The 22,291-nt window shown below is 35.4% G+C and overlaps 1 protein-coding gene across 1 annotated transcript in view; it reads left to right on the top strand.

The window, feature by feature from the left end:
• frmd3 (FERM domain containing 3) overlaps window positions 1-22,291 on the top strand; it is an 83,752-nt gene that overhangs the window by 7,629 nt on the left and 53,832 nt on the right. The window contains exons 2-3 of the mRNA XM_016455087.1: window positions 18,846-18,950; window positions 19,911-19,953. Of these exons, the coding sequence (XP_016310573.1) occupies window positions 18,846-18,950; window positions 19,911-19,953 (148 nt within the window). The remainder of the gene's footprint in view (window positions 1-18,845; window positions 18,951-19,910; window positions 19,954-22,291) is intronic.

Here is a 22,291-nt window from a genome sequence, read left to right as displayed (position 1 = left end):
TATAAAGCCTTTTTTTTTCTAAAAGTGTGCATCATCTTTTGAGTCAAATTCTTACATTTAATCAGTCAGTTAGGATAATAAGCCATTTGGGCTGTTACCAAACATGATATCAGTATCAAAATGCATCTTTGCAATGCAGAGGAAACACAGAAGCTGCATGGGATGAATTTCCCTCACAGAGGGACATGAATGCATTTACCATGCAGTTACAAATGCATAAATAATATTTTGTTATTTTAAACATAAAACATTGAATACTCATACTTAAAATGATTTTTAAAACGAAAAGATACTTTAAATGTCAAATTAAAACCACCAGTAGGTGGCAGCAAGTCACTGTTAAGAAGTGAGTCATTGCGATTGAGCCGAATCATTTAAACGGTTGATTCATTCAGGAACAAAAGGCAAAACAGCAAAATGAGACGCAAAACAGCGCTGTGGCTGTGTTTGGATTTTTTTTTTTTTTTGGCAAAATAAAGCAAAAACAGGCAATATAGTGTCTAAAACGTAAGTCTCTTAATATTACCTTCTTGTTTATTGAACTGTTGAATAAAATCACATTTGTAATCATGCTGATTTTAGAGGCGAAACCTCGCACTCTTCGTGTGATATTGACTAACTTTCTTTCTGTGGTATTTTTATGCACAATGGCGCTTAGTCTTTCACAAACGTAGGGACATTATAACTAGCCACCATATTGATTTACAATCTTAAATATGTCCAGCGCTTTTTTTACAGTCTATGGTCCAGCGTTTATCGGGTTGTGCATCAGTAATAATGGTCCGTGAGGAAACACGGTGTTCCGTGTGTAGTTACAGTAAATGGACTAAACGAAGCCTCGAGGACAATAATTTGCCTCAATGTTTTTTTGTATTCGAGTTACTCGAGGTATTCGAGGAATCGTTTCAGCCCTACATGAAACATTGCATTATGTCAAGTTTGTGAAGGAACTGCAGGGGGTTCGTGAGTTTAATGGAAAAAAAGAAGAATTAGGGAGAATCAATAAATTATGAATACTTTATTGCTATTGTGTGAATAATATGTAATCATGCAATGAATAAAAAAGTAACTGTAGTCTGATTATGAGTATAATCTAATTACAGGTATTTAATTTTTGGAATCTGATTACGTAATCCAGATTACATGTAAATCAGTTACTACCCAGCACTGCTTTTTGCACATTTCACCGATACACTCTCTTTATGAGTTAGTCATTGAATTAGTCGCTCAACTTATACTTTCATTACACTGATTCATTTAGGAATGAAACGCCGCATTGTTCTGAGATATGTGACCATCAGTTTTGTTTTGTCTTTGTTTTGAACAACTTTTGTTGGCAAAAATAGATAAAGTAAAATTAAAATATCTCAATATTAACCTCTTAACTGTCACCCCCCCCCTTTTTGAACATAGACGTGAAAGTGCAATATTCAAATTTTAATTGTTATAATTCATAAACGCTTTTGAATACAGACCTAAGGTTGGTCTCTTTTTAAAGAAGACATTCTGCAGATTATATGATTATATGCATCATTTCAAAAAATGAAAGCATAAAAAAGTTATAGAAGTTTAAATTTATTATTTTATTTTATATATAATAAATATTTTATCAAATATGTTTTAATCCAAAATTGCTATAAAATTAAAGCCAATATGTCTAAATAAGTTGTGTTCCAAATTTGAAGTTGATAAAAAAAATTGAGGTTCCCATGCAATTTTGTTTAGGCGTTATACCACAAACAGCCACCGGGTGCCATCCAAACTCAAAAAAATAAAAACATTTTGATGCATTTTTCTGTCACAAATTTATAAATTTCTCTCCCAATATTACTCCTATCTCAAAATAACCACCAAAATATGGAATCTTGAGACTCATACCTTTCCAACGATATGTATTTTGTCAAGATTATGAAAAGTTTTCATTCTAAAAGACCGTAATACATTTGGAATATGACACCTTCCACTAAGGGGGAGGAGCCCGCTAAAAGATTTTAAAGTAGGAGTTCCATGGTAACGCAGTGTCCGATTTCAAAAAATGTTTTGTTTTTACAGGATGAATTTGGAGTTTTTAAGCTTTCAAATGATATATAATGTATGATGATTACTAAAACATGTGATAGTGAAAAAGGAAACGAAGAAGAATTTTTGTGAGAAAGGTCAGAACTCGCGTTATGATGTATATGTTTTAAGGTGCACTCTTGTCATAAATTAATCTATTACTGTTCCTACATAATTTTTAACAACAAACAGTGGTAAAATATCTATTTAGGAGTCTTAGACCTTTCCAACGATATATAGTTTGTCATGATTAGATTAAGATTTAATTGTAATATATTGAAGAAAACTTAGGCGTCCCGTATACGGGACGGTGACAGTTAATTAAACGTTTGTATAAAAGCAATGTTCGCTGGTCTGAATATTAGCAGGGCTGTGATCCTGCGGCGAACAACAGAACTCTTTCTGTTTCCATATGGCTTAAATGAGTCATAAGAGACAGAGCAAAACATGGTGAATGACCACATACCATTATTTTGAAAACTTGGCTTGACGTTAAACTTCACCAAAATTGCAAAATGATAAGAATGAAATACAATCTAGGGAGCTCTACTCAAAAGGGAAATGGTAGTGTAAAAAAAAAATATATATATATATATTATAAAAATTATCAAATATATAATTTTCCCCTTTATCTAATTTTCCTACCATTACCATGTCTTTTTATAATCTCTTTAATAATCTTCCTTAGAGAACAAAAAAAAAAAAAAACAATTTAGCAGCATTGTGTGACTTGTGTCATGTTATTCCAAAATATTATTTTGGAGCAAAAATTAAGTAACCTGAAAATGAGCATGACAAGAACATAATTAAAAAATGATTGCATAAATAACTTTTGTATGTAACTTTTTTATTTTTTTAAATATTTTTTTGTATGTAGCCTTTAGCATGATCTGTGCGTTCCGAACTGTACAAAAACATAGGTGGGTTGAAAAATTAGGCATTTTTGATGATTAAAAGTCCTTATATTATAGCAACCCTTGCAATATGACTTTTTTGTGTTTGCTAGGCCAAGAATCACTATTTCTATAGTGATAAAGAAATCACAACAGCACTTAAACACCTAATAAAACATGTTAAAGTACACCTTATCAACCACACGGAAAACTCTAGCAACCACTCACAACCCTCTAGCAACCACTCACAACCCCCTAGAACCACAATGAGTTTTGCAAAGGAAAAAAGCACAGATTTTTAGATTTACAAAAATGTTTACAATGTTTGCAGTTTAGAAAATGCTAAATTCTATTTTTTGTTTGTTTGTTTACAAATCTATATGTTTTGCAATTGAAACATCCATGAAATCATTTAAAAGATTTAGACTGTTGTGTTTTAGTTATCAGTCATGAGAAATGCACTGGTCTTAATCAAAAACAGTCGCTTGTGTTTGCCTGTTTTGGACAGAATGAAACCATGTCAAGTTATAGCCAGTGTGCCGGGTCGGTGATAACGAAAACAGCATATTTCAGTCTCTAAGTAGTAAATGAGATGTGTGTGTGTGTGTGTGTGTGTGTGTTTTGTGTGGGTCAGCGCTCAGTGAATGTCTTCTCAGTGTCTGAAAGACAGATCGCTGATGCATTATTAAGGCAGATCATGCTCTTCAGTGTAGCTGCTGCATCACTCATGTGCTACTGATGCTGCGCTCTGCTTCCGCCTTTACAATCCTCACGCGGACAAAACCCAACAAAATCAAGCCACGCAGAACATTTGCAGTGCCTTTAGGGACATAAAATATGAAATCAACATTTTTTTTTAATAACATTGAATGTCTAGAACTTCAGAATTTGATAGCCAGTTCTTTAAATCACTATAGACTATGTAAATTCCATGGTAATCCTTTGGTAATGTGGTATATGGTACTGTAAAAACATAATTTTAGCATTATCAGCTATTTTTCATTTCTTGATAATACATGTATATATGTATGAACCAGAAACACTTGTTGATTAGAGAACTTAAACTTTACTTCAACTGGCGTATTTTAGGTACTTGGGCCTTCATTGGAAAAGTTTAAAGAAAGGATTTCTTCTTAAAATATGAATAAAATTAAAAATGTTCATATTTAAAACAAACAATATCAAACAATATAATGGTGCCCTTTGAATGATTTTGGAGTTTGAAAATAGTAATCATTCAGTATTCATTATATATATATCAAAGTACCATGGCTTTACCATCTGATACCATCCCTGTACCATGGTACCACCGCATTATTTTTTTCTAAGGGTTATTAAGACACTGAACAATTCTGTTCTTGCTATTCTTAAAAATGCAGTGGTGTCATCACTGATTAAACATTGCTATTTTTGTATTAGACCAAATGCAAATTGCCCCATCTGCAGAAATGTATCTCTCATCCTCTCTCATTCCCTCTTTTCATCAATAAATGTCCGGAGAGCAAGAAGGAGAGAAGGTGGTGTTGTGGTGGAGACTATAAATAGTGCTCGTGCTATTCTTATCCTCCTCCTCCATGTCCTTTGATGAGATTTTTTTGCAAGAATGACTGAAGAAGGAAAAAAGGGATCATAAAGCAGGAAGAGAGAGAGAGAGAGGAGGAGAGGGGTGTAAATGAATGACGTCATTGCTCTGGTGGTGAATGATGTGCAGTGAATATGTACTAAGCTCTGTGCTTCAGAGACAGTGTGTCCGTCTGTGTCTAGAGCGCAACAATGTTTTATTTTTTAGTGCTCCGTAAAGCTGTTCTTGTTCTTTTGCTTAAACACATTTCTTTTGGGAAATATGTAATTTTGTGGATATTGAAAAAGTGATTAATACATAAAATGTATATCTTTTTAATTCTAAAATATGGTAAAACGTTTTTTTTTAGGGGTAGACGTAGGTTTAGTCTATAGTAATTTTATTTATTTATTTAAAATAGCATTTTTTTTAAATAATGTCTATGTCCTTATTTAGATTGTAAGCGTGTGTGTGTGTGTGTTGAAGTGTCCTCCCGCTCTGTTTGTACATCAGTAGCCTGAGGCAGTGCCGTGACAGTGTGTGTGGCGTGTGATGATAGATATTTTAAGAGACAACAGCATGTTTGGCCATTGGGGATATATGACCCGTTAAACACACAAACACACACTGATACACACAAGTATCTGTCACTCACAGCACTTCTGCTGGAATGAAAGCATATTACGCTCCATAGAACAGCCCATTCAACTGATGTTCTGCATTTCAAGCTTTAATATTGTTTTTTTCACAAGTGGTTTGGTATATTATATATATACTTTTGTGTACATAGAAAAAGTCTTAGATCTTTGAGTTCAGCTCATGAAAAATGGGGGCAAAAACAAAAGTGTTGCGTTTATAATTTAGTTCAGTGTATATGAAGAGTTAATTTGCAAAAAAAAGTAACTACTTTTTAAAAAATGTTCAAAATCATGTTTTTTTATCCTAAAAGAAACTAACACAATTATTAACTAACACAATAAAGCACAAGACACATAACAATAAAAAACATTATTTATGAAAATTAATAAAAACGGAAATAAACTTCATATATATATATATATATATATATATATATACACACATACAAAATGTAATCTGTTAGATTATAATTAGATTATATATCAGTCAGATATACTGATGCCTAAGCACACATAATATCAAATATTATTTTTTCCTGTTCAAACAGAACACTCTTGCATTCTTGCACTCTTAGCCTGAATGTGTATAGTATTATATTATTGCATCACATACTTTGATTCTTACATTGCAAAGCCATTGAAATAATATGCACTCATTACTGAGCCATGAGTTTGTACTCAAAACATTTAATATGGGAGAAATATTGGACAATAAAATATTTAACGGACCTTCTTAACTTCAGCTTTGGTTGAATCTTAACATTGTATTTTTTTTTAAGTTCACCTAAAAATTAAAGTTCAAACAATAATTGGTGGGGCACGTTGTAAAAATGTCAAATTAAACGTTTTAATTTGTTAAATAACATACTAAAGTACACAAAGTTCTTGTAAAATTGAATAATTTTAACAGTTATAATTAACTGTAGTGTTATTCAGTATTACATTTACAGTAAATAGATTTAAATGTATATATGTAGATTTAAATGTATACATATTAGTTTACCATAAATGATTGTCAGATCAGTACTTTAAAGGTTGTTTGATTGTTCCGGTGCAGATCAGTACTTTAACCTTATTTCTATCACAATTCACTGGGAGGAATGAGGAGACGCAGAGAATTCACAATACAAGAGTCTTTAATATTCAAATAGGGAGACAGAGCACAGGGATGACAAACACAAACTGAACAGACTAGGACTTTTAAACACAGGGTAATCGGGAACACAGGTGACATTAATGGAACATAATCAAACTAAACGAGGACAGGAACTTGACCAAATAAGGCAAAACAGGAACTGAAACACATGACAAAACATGTCCAATCCTGACAATTTCATAGAAAATAGAAGTATTTTTTTAAATGAAATATAAAGATGTGGGTCAAAAGTTTAACTAATTGCATTTAATATAAATTTAAGATATACATTAACATTCAATTATGTATCGGAAAAGTATAAAGTATATATTCTTTAAAGTATAATATTTTCATAATAAGTCCTCTTTTTACAAGTATGCTAAAGTGTACTTCTTTTTCATGAGGGAACCTAGAAAACAACATGAAAATTCACTCAAGCTGTCAGTGTAAAATGATTAAATGTTTTATGATGCAGCCACGAATCATTGTGATTCATTTTGAGAACAAAAGTACCACATTTGCCCTTTTCAGCATCCTGTTGTCTTCACAAGCAGTATTAATGATCATTCACTCTTAAATGCAAGGTTTAATCAATAATCAATTACATTTCTCAATTTAATCATTGAAGTTAGTTCAAATAGAACATACTTTGGCTATTTTTCTAGCATGACGTGACTTTAATTGTCTTGAATGATCCCGTCATCACAGCGGATCAGTTAGAAATAGTGAGTCACTCACTTTGGCATCCGTACTTCCTCCTAAATGTTCTTTTACAAATTATTTTCTGTATTCAACTTGACATTTTTAACTTTTAACATCCTTAATGACACTGTTTTTTAGTGAAGTTGTGACACCATAACATCTTTGAAACAGTCACATGCTGTCCTTATTTGCATGCACTAATAATTGTGCTCTTTTCTGATGCAGGAATTGCTTTATGCATTGCAAGCGAAATGGAGCAAATGTCACCTAACAAATTATTCATACAGCCAATGACATATTCAGACTGCAGGTCTACATGCATAATCAAAAATAGCAATTGAATGTAATGTAAATCAGTGCACATGGAGTGTTATGTTGCACAGTACATCTAGTTATAAATCATGAAAAGAAGAAAAAAATCATCAAATACATTAGTCCACTTTGCCCTTCAACACACAAGACAGGTGTAGCAGCTGATGATGAAATGAAGATGTGATATTTAGAGTATGTTTAGATTTTTAATTGTGAACTAAGCATGAGATACAGACAGTAACAGAAGAAAGACTTGGACAAAGGCATCATCTTTCAGTTTCACTTCAGACCTGTTGTCAGCATAATCCACTTTCCTGTGCTCAGGGATTAGAGGGCGAACAGAGAAATGCTTCTATGGTTTCAAGATTGCTCCCATTATAGCCATAAATGTTGCACAGGTTATCAGGGTCAGATCCACAACAATACAGGAGGACTGTTAAATGGATTCAGAATCTGCAGTGAGAAATGTCTGTGACATTGACGTCACGAAAGCAAAAAAATTTAAAATAATAAAATAAAAAATGTTTTTCAGCATCTCGCGCCATGAGCACCTAATTTTTTAAAGACAGTATGTCCATTAAGAAGTAGGTCATGGCGGTAGTTCAAGCTTTAATATCTCAGATGGTAGGATAATTCCTTATTAAAGAATTTACAGGTTATTGGGCATGATTAAATTAATAGTTCATCCAAAAAAGAAAAGAAAAAGATATTTAACAAACTTTTCAACCGTTTCCGTCCATGCCATAAAAGTCAATGGGGTCCAAAAGTTTCAAGCTCTAAAAAAGACAAGATGGTAGCATTACTTGGTGCTTGTGCCATGACATCATGACGTTAAGTCATGAGACATGCAAAAACCAATGAGGTTTGATGTTTGGCCTCTGTATACATATTTGGTGATTGATTTGATTTGATTTAGTGACGTAATTAAACTAAAATTTTGTTAATTAAAGTAAAATATTGGAAGGAGTATGTCCATCTAATCTTCTAATTAATACCAGGATATAAAAGCAGCCTCCTACCGTTTCCCATTATCAGTTCTTGTATATTACCTGTGTAGTAAATTGGAGCTCAAATAGAATATCCTCTCTGAGCCCCTCTATAGTGGACAACAAGCCAAAACTGTTTACAATGTATCCTATACAAATTGCTTTAGAAATGTGTGATCACATTTACAGTAAATCTGCGATAAATCTGGGTGAAATCCAGTCATTTCAATAGGAATGTGATCAGGAATTTTGCGTGAGTGTGAAATATTTCCTGAGCACATTTTGCAATTTTGAAACATTTTGAAAGCTGCTTGCTTTGAAAGTGACTTCTGTGTGAGCTGCACTTCATACTTCACTATTGACAATAGACTTAAAAAATTCACCAGTGATTCGCCAATGTGACCCAAGACTTGGATTAAACCACTGGAGTTACATGGATTCATGTTACGCTTCTTTTATGTCCATTTTATATTTGGAGCTAGAATCTTTTGGACCCCATTGACTTTGATTGAATTGATAAAAACAGCATGAACATTCCTCAAAACATCTTCCTCTGTGTTCTTTTGTGATCATACTCATAAGAGTATAAAAGTAAGCAAAGACAGAATTTTCATTATTGGATGAGCTATCCATTTAATTGCATTGATTTTCATTGTTTTTCTTCTTCTTCTTTCAAGTTAATCACACTAATTTAATAGATAAGTTGGCAGACAGACATCATTTTCATTTAAAAAATGTGACACTATGAGACTTTATTCCATGTGTGGACTTTTGAACAGCATCCAGCAAAATATGTAGAGATTCTTGTTGCAATGCAGAAATTTAGTGAATCCTGAATTAGGCAGGTCCTGTAAGATTGCCTATATATATGTATATGCGTCACCATACCCCCAAGCCTTTAACATTGACCAATCCTTCCTATGTATTTGGGCCATGGACAGACTAAACCATTCTGATAAAATGTGGGGTTAATGGGAATCGACAGAGGGTTTGTCTTTCACACATGGTCAGGTGCTCAAATACGACAAGTATGCACGCTGCAAAATGATAACATCTGCCTTTTCCATTATCTTCTATTTTCTTTTTCTTTTCTTTTTTGGTTACTTTGATTTATTAATTTACACTCTTCCCTGTTTTGCTCATGTTCCATGTCCTCTGCTTAATGATATGAGCAGATCCTTGCGACCTCTGGATTAGCAAACATTAGACGTTTAGTTCTAAGGGAGACACACTTATAATTGATATGGCATGGGTATTAATTACTGAACATTTTATCTAGGGCAAAGCTTTCACGGTCCTAAACTGTTTGTTCAGACTGTTCAGCTGCTGACAGAGGCATTGCTAATGCTAAGTGAATCTTGGAGGGAATTTGGAAGGTGGAGAGTTAAAGAAAGAGCAGCAATGCAGTGTGGTTGGTTTGTGTTTCAACTTGTCTTCCACACTATCTTGTTAGACTCCTTAATAATTAATCATCTCTCCCCATCTTGCCTCTCTCTCCATCATGCATGCATGCTCATTCATTAGAGGTGTTTGTTAAAGCAAGCATCACTATTACTAGTGCGCATTTGGTGTATAGGATTAGCATTTAAACAAACCATAACATTTAACATTTCTTAACAAAGTTGAACAATTCAGTGTTTCCCAAAAGCATAGTTCCAACAACAACAAAAATTTGTCAACCTGTGGTAAGAAGCAGAGTTTTTAATTAGTTTGACGTGGAGTTTCATGCAGATTTCATTTTACTTCTTTTAGTTTGTCAAGAGAAAGTACAGTTTCTGAAGATTGGCCTCTGTAAATAAAGCAAAACAAAAGAGAACAAAAACTGTGACATATTCTTCCCTTAAAATGTTAATTATTTACAGCAATAATCTGACACTATTTACACTAAAACCTGACAAAAATCTCTAAATGGATTGATAAGCAGAAGTTATTATTCCACCAATTGCGTGACACTATTAACAACAGCTCTATATTGTTGAACCAATGTGGTTTGAAGAGATGTGCGACAAAGTTACTAAGGTTTTGCCAAAGTCTTGACTAGCGAGCAACACCTACATTAGTGGCAACAAATTAACAACCACTCAGAGCAACCTCATAGCAACACCCTAGAAACTAAATAACACTCTCAATAGTGGCACCAGTGTTGGGCAGTAACACATTACTTAGTAATGCGTTACTGTAATTTGATTACTTTTTTAGTAACGGAGTAATTTAACGCGTTATAATTTTCAAAATAGTAATTAGAGTATAGTTACAAGCCGAGGTCTCTATACGTTACTGCCGCGTTACATTGCTGACAGAATTCAGTGTTTTATAATCTGGAGATTGTAAAAAGGATGTAGCACACGCACTGTGGAGTCAAGTGCCAGTGGATTAGAGACCTGCTCCCGCGAGACCCGACGCAACAGAGTGCGGCGCGGGACAAGACTTGATAGGCGAGTGCAGAGACTCGTGTGTGTGCGGGATGTGGGAGAATAAAATGATTCACGGGACTCCCGCAAAATAGAAATATCTAAACATAAAATATCTAAAACAAATAAATTGTTATTCATCTATTGCACAAAAGCTACATGAACTAAAATAAAATATAAACGATTAACATGTGCAAGCATATGCAGAGTTTCTATTTAGGCTATAACACGTGTTTGCAGCGTTGAGCAATGCAGTGCTGAAATTGGCGTTCACGAATCCTCTCATTATAACACACGAATTGTAGACATTATGAAAGATTCATTATGCATATATTTATTGTGTTATAACATAGATTTGTGAGATTGCGATGTTGCATTGTTGATGCTTTAATAACAAATATTTATCGGGAGCGTGTATGCTGGGATTTCATAAATTTCATGGAGAAAAAAGTAACGTAACTAGTAAAATTGCTAATTGCTAATTACTTTTGAAATAAAGTAATCAGAACAGTAACGTGATTACTTTTAAAAGGAGTAATCAGTAATCAGTAATTTGATTACATTTTCAAGTAACTTGCCCAACACTGGTGGCAACACATCAACAATCACACAGAACACCTTAGCAACGGCATAGCAACACCCTTGAAACCTCAAACAACAGCCTACATTAGTGGCAACACACCAACAATCACTCAGATCAGCTTAACAACAGCATAGCAACACCCTAGAAACCAAAAACAACAGCCTATAATAGTGATAACACACCAACAATCACTCAGAACACCTTAGCAACCGCATAGCAACACCCTAGAAACCACAACCAACACCCTACAATAGTGGCACTGGCAACACACCAATAATCACACAAAACACCTTAGCAACCGCATAGCAACACCCTAGAAACCACAATCAACACCCTAGAATAGTGGCAACACACCAACAATCACTCAGAACACCTTAGCAATCGCATAGGAACATACCAGAAACTATAAACAAAACAGTAAAATAGTGGCAACAAAGTAACAGCTCAGAATACCTTAGTATTTTAGCAACACCCCAACAATCAATCTAAACACCATAATAATCATGTATCAACACCCTAGAAACCACAAATAATACCCTACAATAGTGACAACACACCAAAAATTACTCAGAACACCTTAGCAACCGCATAGCAACACCCTAAAAACCTCAAACAACACCCTACAATAGTGGCAACACACCAACAATCACTCAGAACACCTTAGCAATCGCATAGGAACATACCAGAAACTATAAACAAAACAGTAAAATAGTGGCAACAAAGTAACAGCTCAGAATACCTTAGTATTTTAGCAACACCCCAACAATCAATCTAAACACCATAATAATCATGTATCAACACCCTAGAAACCACAAATAATACCCTACAATAGTGACAACACACCAACAATTACTCAGAACACCTTAGCAACCGCATAGCAACACCCTAAAAACCTCAAACAACACCCTACAATAGTGGCAACACACCAACAATCACTCAATACACCTTAGCAATCGCATAGCAACACCCTAGGAACTTCAAACAACACACCAACAATCACTCGCGACACCTTAGCAACCACATAGCAACATCCTAGAAACCACAAACAACACCCTACAATAGTGGCTACAAACCAACAATCACTCAGTACACCTTGGCAATCGCATAGGAACACCCTAGAAACTATAAACCACACTGTAAAATAGTGGCAACAAAGTAACAGCTCAGAATACCTTAACAATCATATAGCAACAACCTATAAACCACAAACAACACCCTACAATAGTGGCAACAAACTAACAATCACTCAGTACACCTTGGCAATCGCATAGGAACACCCTAGAAACTATAAACCACACTGTAAAATAGTGGCAACAAAGTAACAGCTCAGAATACCTTAACAATCATATAGCAACAACCTATAAACCACAAACAACACCCTACAATAGTGGCAACAAACTAACAATCACTCAGTACACCTTGGCAATCGCATAGGAACACCCTAGAAACTATAAACCACACTGTAAAATAGTGGCAACAAAGTAACAGCTCAGAATACCTTAACAATCATATAGCAACAACCTATAAACCACAAACAACACCCTACAATAGTGGCAACAAACTAACAATCACTCAGTACACCTTGGCAATCGCATAGGAACACCCTAGAAACTGTTGATGCTTTAATAACAAATATTTATCGGGAGCGTGTAGCTATGCTGGGATTTCATAAATTTCATGGAGAAAAAAGTAACGTAAGTAATTACTTTTGAAATAAAGTAATCAGAACAGTAACGTGATTACTTTTAAAAGGAGTAATCAGTAATCAGTAATTTGATTACATTTTCAAGTAACTTGCCCAACACTGGTGGCAACACATCAACAATCACACAGAACACCTTAGCAACGGCATAGCAACACCCTTGAAACCTCAAACAACAGCCTACATTAGTGGCAACACACCAACAATCACACAGAACACCTTAGCAACGGCATAGCAACACCCTTGAAACCTCAAACAACAGCCTACATTAGTGGCAACACACCAACAATCACACAGAACACCTTAGCAACGGCATAGCAACACCCTTGAAACCTCAAACAACAGCCTACATTAGTGGCAACACACCAACAATCACACAGAACACCTTAGCAACGGCATAGCAACACCCTTGAAACCTCAAAACATTAGTGACATTAGTGGCAACACACCAACAATCACTCAGATCAGCTTAACAACAGCATAGCAACACCAAAAACAACAGAAACAACAGCCTATAATAGTGATAACACACCAACAATCACTCAGAACACCTTAGATAGGAACTAGGAACATACCAGAAACTATAAACAAAACAGTAAAATAGTGGCAACAAAGTAACAGCTCCTTAGTATTTAGTATTTTAGCAACACCCCAACAATCAATCTAAACACCATAATAATCATGTATCAACACCCTAGAAACCACAAATAATACCCTACAATAGTGACAACACACCAACAATTACTCAGAACACCTTAGCAACCGCATAGCAACACCCTAAAAACCTCAAACAACACCCTACAATAGTGGCAACACACCAACAATCACTCAGAACACCTTAGCAATCGCATAGGAACATACCAGAAACTATAAACAAAACAGTAAAATAGTGGCAACAAAGTAACAGCTCAGAATACCTTAGTATTTTAGCAACACCCCAACAATCAATCTAAACACCATAATAATCATGTATCAACACCCTAGAAACCACAAATAATACCCTACAATAGTGACAACACACCAACAATTACTCAGAACACCTTAGCAACCGCATAGCAACACCCTAAAAACCTCAAACAACACCCTACAATAGTGGCAACACACCAACAATCACTCAATACACCTTAGCAACCGCATAGCAACACCCTAGGAACTTCAAACAACACACCAACAATCACTCGCGACACCTTAGCAACCACATAGCAACATCCTAGAAACCACAAACAACACCCTACAATAGTGGCTACAAACCAACAATCACTCAGTACACCTTGGCAATCGCATAGGAACACCCTAGAAACTATAAACCACACTGTAAAATAGTGGCAACAAAGTAACAGCTCAGAATACCTTAACAATCATATAGCAACAACCTATAAACCACAAACAACACCCTACAATAGTGGCAACAAACTAACAATCACTCAGTACACCTTGGCAATCGCATAGGAACACCCTAGAAACTATAAACCACACTGTAAAATAGTGGCAACAAAGTAACAGCTCAGAATACCTTAACAATCATATAGCAACACCCTAAAAACCTCAAACAACACCCTACAATAGTGGCAACACACCAACAATCACTCAATACACCTTAGCAACCGCATAGCAACACCCTAGGAACCTCAAACAACACACCAACAATCACTCAGAGCACCTTAGTAATCGCATAGCAACACCCTAGAAGCCACAAATAACTCCCTACAATAGTGGCAACACACCAACAATTACTCAGAACACCTTAGCAACCGCATAGCAACACCCTAAAAACCTCAAACAACACCCTACAATAGTGGCAACAAACTAACAATCACTCAGTACACCTTGGCAATCGCATAGGAACACCCTAGAAACTATAAACCACACTGTAAAATAGTGGCAACAAAGTAACAGCTCAGAATACCTTAACAATCATATAGCAACAACCTATAAACCACAAACAACACCCTACAATAGTGGCAACAAACTAACAATCACTCAGTACACCTTGGCAATCGCATAGGAACACCCTAGAAACTATAAACCACACTGTAAAATAGTGGCAACAAAGTAACAGCTCAGAATACCTTAACAATCATATAGCAACAACCTATAAACCACAAACAACACCCTACAATAGTGGCAACAAACTAACAATCACTCAGTACACCTTGGCAATCGCATAGGAACACCCTAGAAACTATAAACCACACTGTAAAATAGTGGCAACAAAGTAACAGCTCAGAATACCTTAACAATCATATAGCAACAACCTATAAACCACAAACAACACCCTACAATAGTGGCAACAAACTAACAATCACTCAGTACACCTTGGCAATCGCATAGGAACACCCTAGAAACTATAAACCACACTGTAAAATAGTGGCAACAAAGTAACAGCTCAGAATACCTTAACAATCATATAGCAACAACCTATAAACCACAAACAACACCCTACAATAGTGGCAACAAACTAACAATCACTCAGTACACCTTGGCAATCGCATAGGAACACCCTAGAAACTATAAACCACACTGTAAAATAGTGGCAACAAAGTAACAGCTCAGAATACCTTAACAATCATATAGCAACAACCTATAAACCACAAACAACACCCTACAATAGTGGCAACACACCAACAATCACTCAATACACCTTAGCAATCGCATAGCAACACCCTAGGAACTTCAAACAACACACCAACAATCACTCGCGACACCTTAGCAACCACATAGCAACATCCTAGAAACCACAAACAACACCCTACAATAGTGGCAACAAACTAACAATCACTCAGTACACCTTGGCAATCGCATAGGAACACCCTAGAAACTATAAACCACACTGTAAAATAGTGGCAACAAAGTAACAGCTCAGAATACCTTAACAATCATATAGCAACAACCTATAAACCACAAACAACACCCTACAATAGTGGCAACAAACTAACAATCACTCAGTACACCTTGGCAATCGCATAGGAACACCCTAGAAACTATAAACCACACTGTAAAATAGTGGCAACAAAGTAACAGCTCAGAATACCTTAACAATCATATAGCAACAACCTATAAACCACAAACAACACCCTACAATAGTGGCAACACACCAACAATCACTCAATACACCTTAGCAACCGCATAGCAACACCCTAGGAACCTCAAACAACACACCAACAATCACTCAGAGCACCTTAGTAATCGCATAGCAACACCCTAGAAGCCACAAATAACTCCCTAGACAACACACCACACACCAACAATTACTCAGAACACCTTAGCAACCGCATAGCAACACCCTAAAAACCTCACCCTACAATATAGTGGCAACAAACTAACAATCACTCAGTACACCTTGGCAATCGCATAGGAACACCCTAGAAACTATAAACCACACTGTAAAATAGTGGCAACAAAGTAACAGCTCAGAATACCTTAACAATCATATAGCAACACCCTAAAAACCTCAAACAACACCCTACAATAGTGGCAACACACCAACAATCACTCAATACACCTTAGCAATCGCATAGCAACACCCTAGGAACTTCAAACAACACACCAACAATCACTCGCGACACCTTAGCAACCACATAGCAACATCCTAGAAACCACAAACAACACCCTACAATAGTGGCTACAAACCAACAATCACTCAGTACACCTTGGCAATCGCATAGGAACACCCTAGAAACTATAAACCACACTGTAAAATAGTGGCAACAAAGTAACAGCTCAGAATACCTTAACAATCATATAGCAACAACCTATAAACCACAAACAACACCCTACAATAGTGGCAACAAACTAACAATCACTCAGTACACCTTGGCAATCGCATAGGAACACCCTAGAAACTATAAACCACACTGTAAAATAGTGGCAACAAAGTAACAGCTCAGAATACCTTAACAATCATATAGCAACAACCTATAAACCACAAACAACACCCTACAATAGTGGCAACAAACTAACAATCACTCAGTACACCTTGGCAATCGCATAGGAACACCCTAGAAACTATAAACCACACTGTAAAATAGTGGCAACAAAGTAACAGCTCAGAATACCTTAACAATCATATAGCAACAACCTAGAAACCACAAACAACAACCCTACAATAGTCGCAACAAACTAACAATCACTCAGTACACCTTGGCAATCGCATAGGAACACCCTAGAAACTATAAACCACACTGTAAAATAGTGGCAACAAAGTAACAGCTCAGAATACCTTAACAATCATATAGCAACAACCTATAAACCACAAACAACACCCTACAATAGTGGCTACAAACTAACAATCACTCAGTACACCTTGGCAATCGCATAGGAACACCCTAGAAACTATAAACCACACTGTAAAATAGTGGCAACAAAGTAACAGCTCAGAATACCTTAACAATCATATAGCAACAACCTATAAACCACAAACAACACCCTACAATAGTGGCAACAAACTAACAATCATATAGCACCACTCCAACAATCACAGGTCACTATTGTAGGGTTTTATATGTGGTTTCTATGGTGTTGATGTTTGGTTGTTACGGTATTCTGAGTGGATGTTGGTGTATTGTTACAATTATAGGGTGTTATTTGTGGTTTCTAGGGTGTTGTTATTGGTTGCTAAGGTGTTTATTACACTAAGGTGTTCTGAGTGGTGCTATGTGATTGCTAAGGTGTTTAAATTGTTAGATATAACACCCTAGAATTGTGGCAACAAACTAATAACTAATACAGTTGTATAATGTAGTTCTTTCTATTCAAAAATCAAGTTTTTTTATCATTGTAAGAGAAGAGACAAGAAATGATATGAGAAATCTCTTCTTAATTCTGTCCACTGTAGAGCTTGATCTACATTCCACATGTGCAGAAAGAGACAAACTTGTTTTGTATTCATTAACTGCAGCTTTAAGAAAGATGATGTTGATATTTTTCTTCATATACTGCAAGAGCAGAACGTCCAGCAGCCTCTCTGTAGTGGTATTGAGACCTCGCTCTCAGTGAGATTTGTTTCACACATCAGGAGTGTGCTATAGCACGTTATAACGTTTTAAAGATTTAATTAAATTTAATGTTTGAATTTTTAAATTAAAATTCAATTACTACAGGTGCATCCCAATAAATTAGAATGTCATGGAAAAGTTCATTTATTTCAGTAATTCAACTCAAATTGTGAAACTCGTGTATTAAATAAATTCAATGCACACAGACCAATTTGAGCTGAATTACTGAAATAAATGAACTTTTCCACGACATTCTAATTTATTGAGATGCACCTGTATTTATTAAAAAACATGTATTTTATTTGACATATTATCCTATGAAAAACCAGTCTGTAATGATGTTGAATTAAGTTTTACAAACAAGAACACAAATAAGACAAATGGAACACAAAACATTCTTACTTCATTTTGAGTCAAAATAGAGACTTGTGGTTCAGTGAGAGAGTCAGATGTTGATTCGGTAACAGCTCAGATGGATTAATTGAGTTCATTCAGTGAATGATTTGTCAGATTGATTGAAATTGATAACTTGTGAGTCTGTAAGTCTTTTTGTGCTGTTCAATAAAATAACATATTCATAAGACATTTCTTCATCGATCAGATTGCACTGGTTACACTTTATGGTTGTTTTGAGTGTCGTGAGTGAATACAGCACAATAAAAATGTAATAAATTAGCCAATATTAAAAAGATATTGACTTTTGTCCTATTTTGTCCCTTATGCTATTGCATTTTGTCCTTGTTGTAAATTGATGAAATTATACAGACAACAATTTTATCCCAAATCTCTGATGTAATGACCTGTCTGCAATTGATTCAGATTTGATTATGGCTTTGATTTGTATTCATTTGATTTTTCTTTCCTCTCCAGAGAGACACTAAAGGACAGTTTCTCTTGGATCATGTGTGTAATCACTACAGCCTGCTGGAGAAGGATTACTTTGGCATCAGATATGTGGACCCAGAGAAACAAAGGGTAACTACACATTCACAACTCTTTGGCTTCAATATTCAGTAAGCAAATACTAACATATAAGTTTAGGTAACTTCAACAGATACACCGTTTAAGCATTTAAACCTTACTTAAAATGAATATCATTGCATTAGGTAAGACAATATTGCATCACCATCTGAAAATAAACTCCTGCAGAAGTTATTAATAACTGCACAAGTAAATTTACTGTAAATACATAATTTGCAAAGTGTGGGGTACACCGTAAAAACAGTAATATTGTGAAATATTGTTGCAATTTAAAACAGCTGTTTTCTGTTTGAATATATTTTTAAAATGTCATTTATTCATGTGATTTATTCAAAGCTGAATTTTCAGCATCATTACTCCAGTCTTCAGAGTCTCATGATCCATCAAAAATCATTCTAATATGCTGATTTGCTGCTCAGGAAACATTTCTGATTATTATCAATGTTGAAAACAGTTGTTCTGCTTGTAGAAACTGTGATTTCAGGATTTTGTTGATGAATAGAGAATTCAAAGTACAGAATTGATTTGAAATAGAACCCAAACATTTGAACCTTAATGTAAACTACAGCACAAAATCTCACAAATCTTAAACATGCTTGTTTCTACACTGTCACCAAGGTAGATATTTCATCCTTAAGTATCACACTGGCTTTAAATTCAGAACAAAGTTACCATGACAACCGACCAAGGGGTTTTACCCTACTCTATGTACGACAATGTTTCTTCAGTCGAGCAGAAAACCTCCCAGCAGCACTGCAGTGAATTATTTACAGTCATTTATGTTGTAATATTAATGTCCGTTATAGAAAAAAGTGAATGGGAATGTTGTTTACGATCATTTCCCGAGCAGGATGATTGTCCAAAGTGCTTACCATAAAAATGTTGATTTGTCACCATCTTTAGCTGTCAGTGCACAGCAGTCAATAATTTCTGTCTCTTGTCGTTGTTTTACAGCATTGGTTGGATCCGAGCAAACCAGTCGTGAAACAGATGAAATGTAAGTTATTTATTTGGTTTTTGCCCTCAGTGTGGCAGATTCAGCTGTATCAGTAGACATTGTGAACATAGTGTCACTGTTTTGCACTGTAGCACAAATTCAGACATATCGTACTTTAAGTTTTTGGCTTTTCCTCCATGAAGCTCACAGATATGGTAGAGAATATGCAATGGGAACTGGAAATGTTGCACCACAGCTCAAAAGTTTAGGAGATCATGATCTAACCACTACACCACAGCTAATAACATAGTCTTACGGTAAAGGAGAGAGTCATATCTAGAAACAAAAATACAAAGTTCTGTCATGAAACTCTACATGGCGCATCAGAAACCCTTCACCTTCCCCAGCTCCACCTGTAGATCTGATGTCAGGCAAATTTTCGCAGGCAAAATTCAGTCATTTCAACAGTGTTAATTTTTTTTGTGATGAACTAAGCTAATTAAAGCAAAAATTATAATGACAATATTGATGTTTTTGTCAACAAATTAAAACAAGATAAAAATGGGAGGGACGATTTATGAAGAGATCAAATCAAAACTAAAATCCTGTGTGGTAGAAGGTTAGATGTGCACATTTGAATTGTAGCATACTAGTGTACCCGGCGGGATGTAAGCAGTTGCGTAGCGCAAATCCGCAGGGCCCAAGATTTATGTGAACAAGTGTGCAAGACTTATGCCGGTGAACGTCTTTCACCATGAAAGTGAAAGTAAAAACTGACAACGCTTTCTGCATCTGATGACGCACGCATTAACGGCACATATTCTCTCAGAGACGATGAGAGACGAATCTCCTACTTAATATGCGGTATATTACTGCTTTAATTTATTTCCTTAATGTTTCTCTTGTGACCCGAACATAGTGAAAACAATGAGAAGAAACGTATGGATAGGTTGTTTTTGAATGTTGGTGCTTAAAATAATGCTGCTCTTAAGTTTCATTGATGACTGAAGTGTTAACAGTTTTATTTAGGCTATAGGCCTATAACTCATTGTAGGCTATAATAGACCTGTTTTAAAATACATTTTTAAAAGGAGTAGCCTAAGCTAATGGCATAATCTTTTATTATCATCAGTTATGCGGTGATGCGCTATCAAATTATTGCGGAGCAAATTAATTGTAATATTAATTTAATAATAAAAGTAACCTAATAATAATAGCCAGAATGTAACAGGCCTACATTAATTGGAAATGCCAACTTAATAATGACAATAATTAATGCTTTTGACAATGTCTCTGGCTATCGTCGATACATGATCATTGTATTTCAACGCACCCCATCTTCTTAGTGAGTGGATGCCACTGAATGTAAGTTGCTGCACTTGCTGCATGTCACAAAAAATGTTCAAAAATGTCAGCATCTGGAAGGAGAAGAGCAGACATACATTTGAAAAAGCATGATGAAGAAGATGCACACACACAGAAAGCCACCTCTCAGACAGTGTACACGTACTGAATGGATTTCTCTTTCACTTCTTATTGCACTTGAATGGACAAATAAACACAAAATGTAGTTTTAATCTGTTTTGTTGAGTATTCACGTAAACACGCTTGATTATGTCTTGAGCAGTGGCGTAACTTTGCTTTGAAAAGTGGTGGGGACACCGCGCAACTCGTTTTGCTAGTTTTTTATTTAATAACCTAATTTACTTGGGGACTGGGTTTAGAGTTGGACAAACTTAATTTTTGCTTTTCAAAAATACATCGATGTACCAGGGGCGGCGCCAGAGAATTTTGAAGGCAGGTGCTGAGGGGGTGCTAGATCATTGACAGAGGGAGCTGGGCAACTTAGGGCTCCAGACTCATTCTTCTCACTGGTCGCACTTTTGCTATTAACTTTCTCAGTTGGTTGCAAGGGGAATGTTTTTTTTTTTTGCGCTACAACGTGCTATTAATCAATGCATGCTGATGAACTTTTATCGTAGTTTATAGTTATATGGAAACGAAAGTAGTTAACATTCAACCCGTTCTTTTTCATCAGTAGTATTATTTGTGATTTGAATTTTGTGAATAGGAGTTCCTCTTTTACTATGTTATAAGCCGGGCTTCGGATGCTTTCACTTTCGATTTCACGATCTTGTCAGGTTTTACAATAAAATATAATTGTCTGTTTTGCTTACATCTATACACCTTTCACCTTTTAAGACAAAAAAAAAAGATGGATTCATTATTTTTAATTAAAATGCAGAACAACAATAAAACAGTAAGATTCAATGACAAACTAGCTTACAAAACGTTATTAACAAAAACGAATAAGATGAGGCATGGCATAGGCCTACACGCTGTATTAGGCTATATAATGACTAATAAATCACAGAACGTTTAGCAAACACTGAGGAAT

The sequence above is a fragment of the Sinocyclocheilus anshuiensis genome, unplaced genomic scaffold (assembly GCF_001515605.1).
Source record: "Sinocyclocheilus anshuiensis isolate Anshui unplaced genomic scaffold, SAMN03320099.WGS_v1.1 scaffold449, whole genome shotgun sequence".
In the NCBI taxonomy this organism is placed as follows: Eukaryota; Metazoa; Chordata; class Actinopteri; order Cypriniformes; family Cyprinidae; genus Sinocyclocheilus; species Sinocyclocheilus anshuiensis.
Note: the sequence above shows the minus strand (reverse complement) of the source record. Positions and strands in the feature narration are given on the sequence as shown.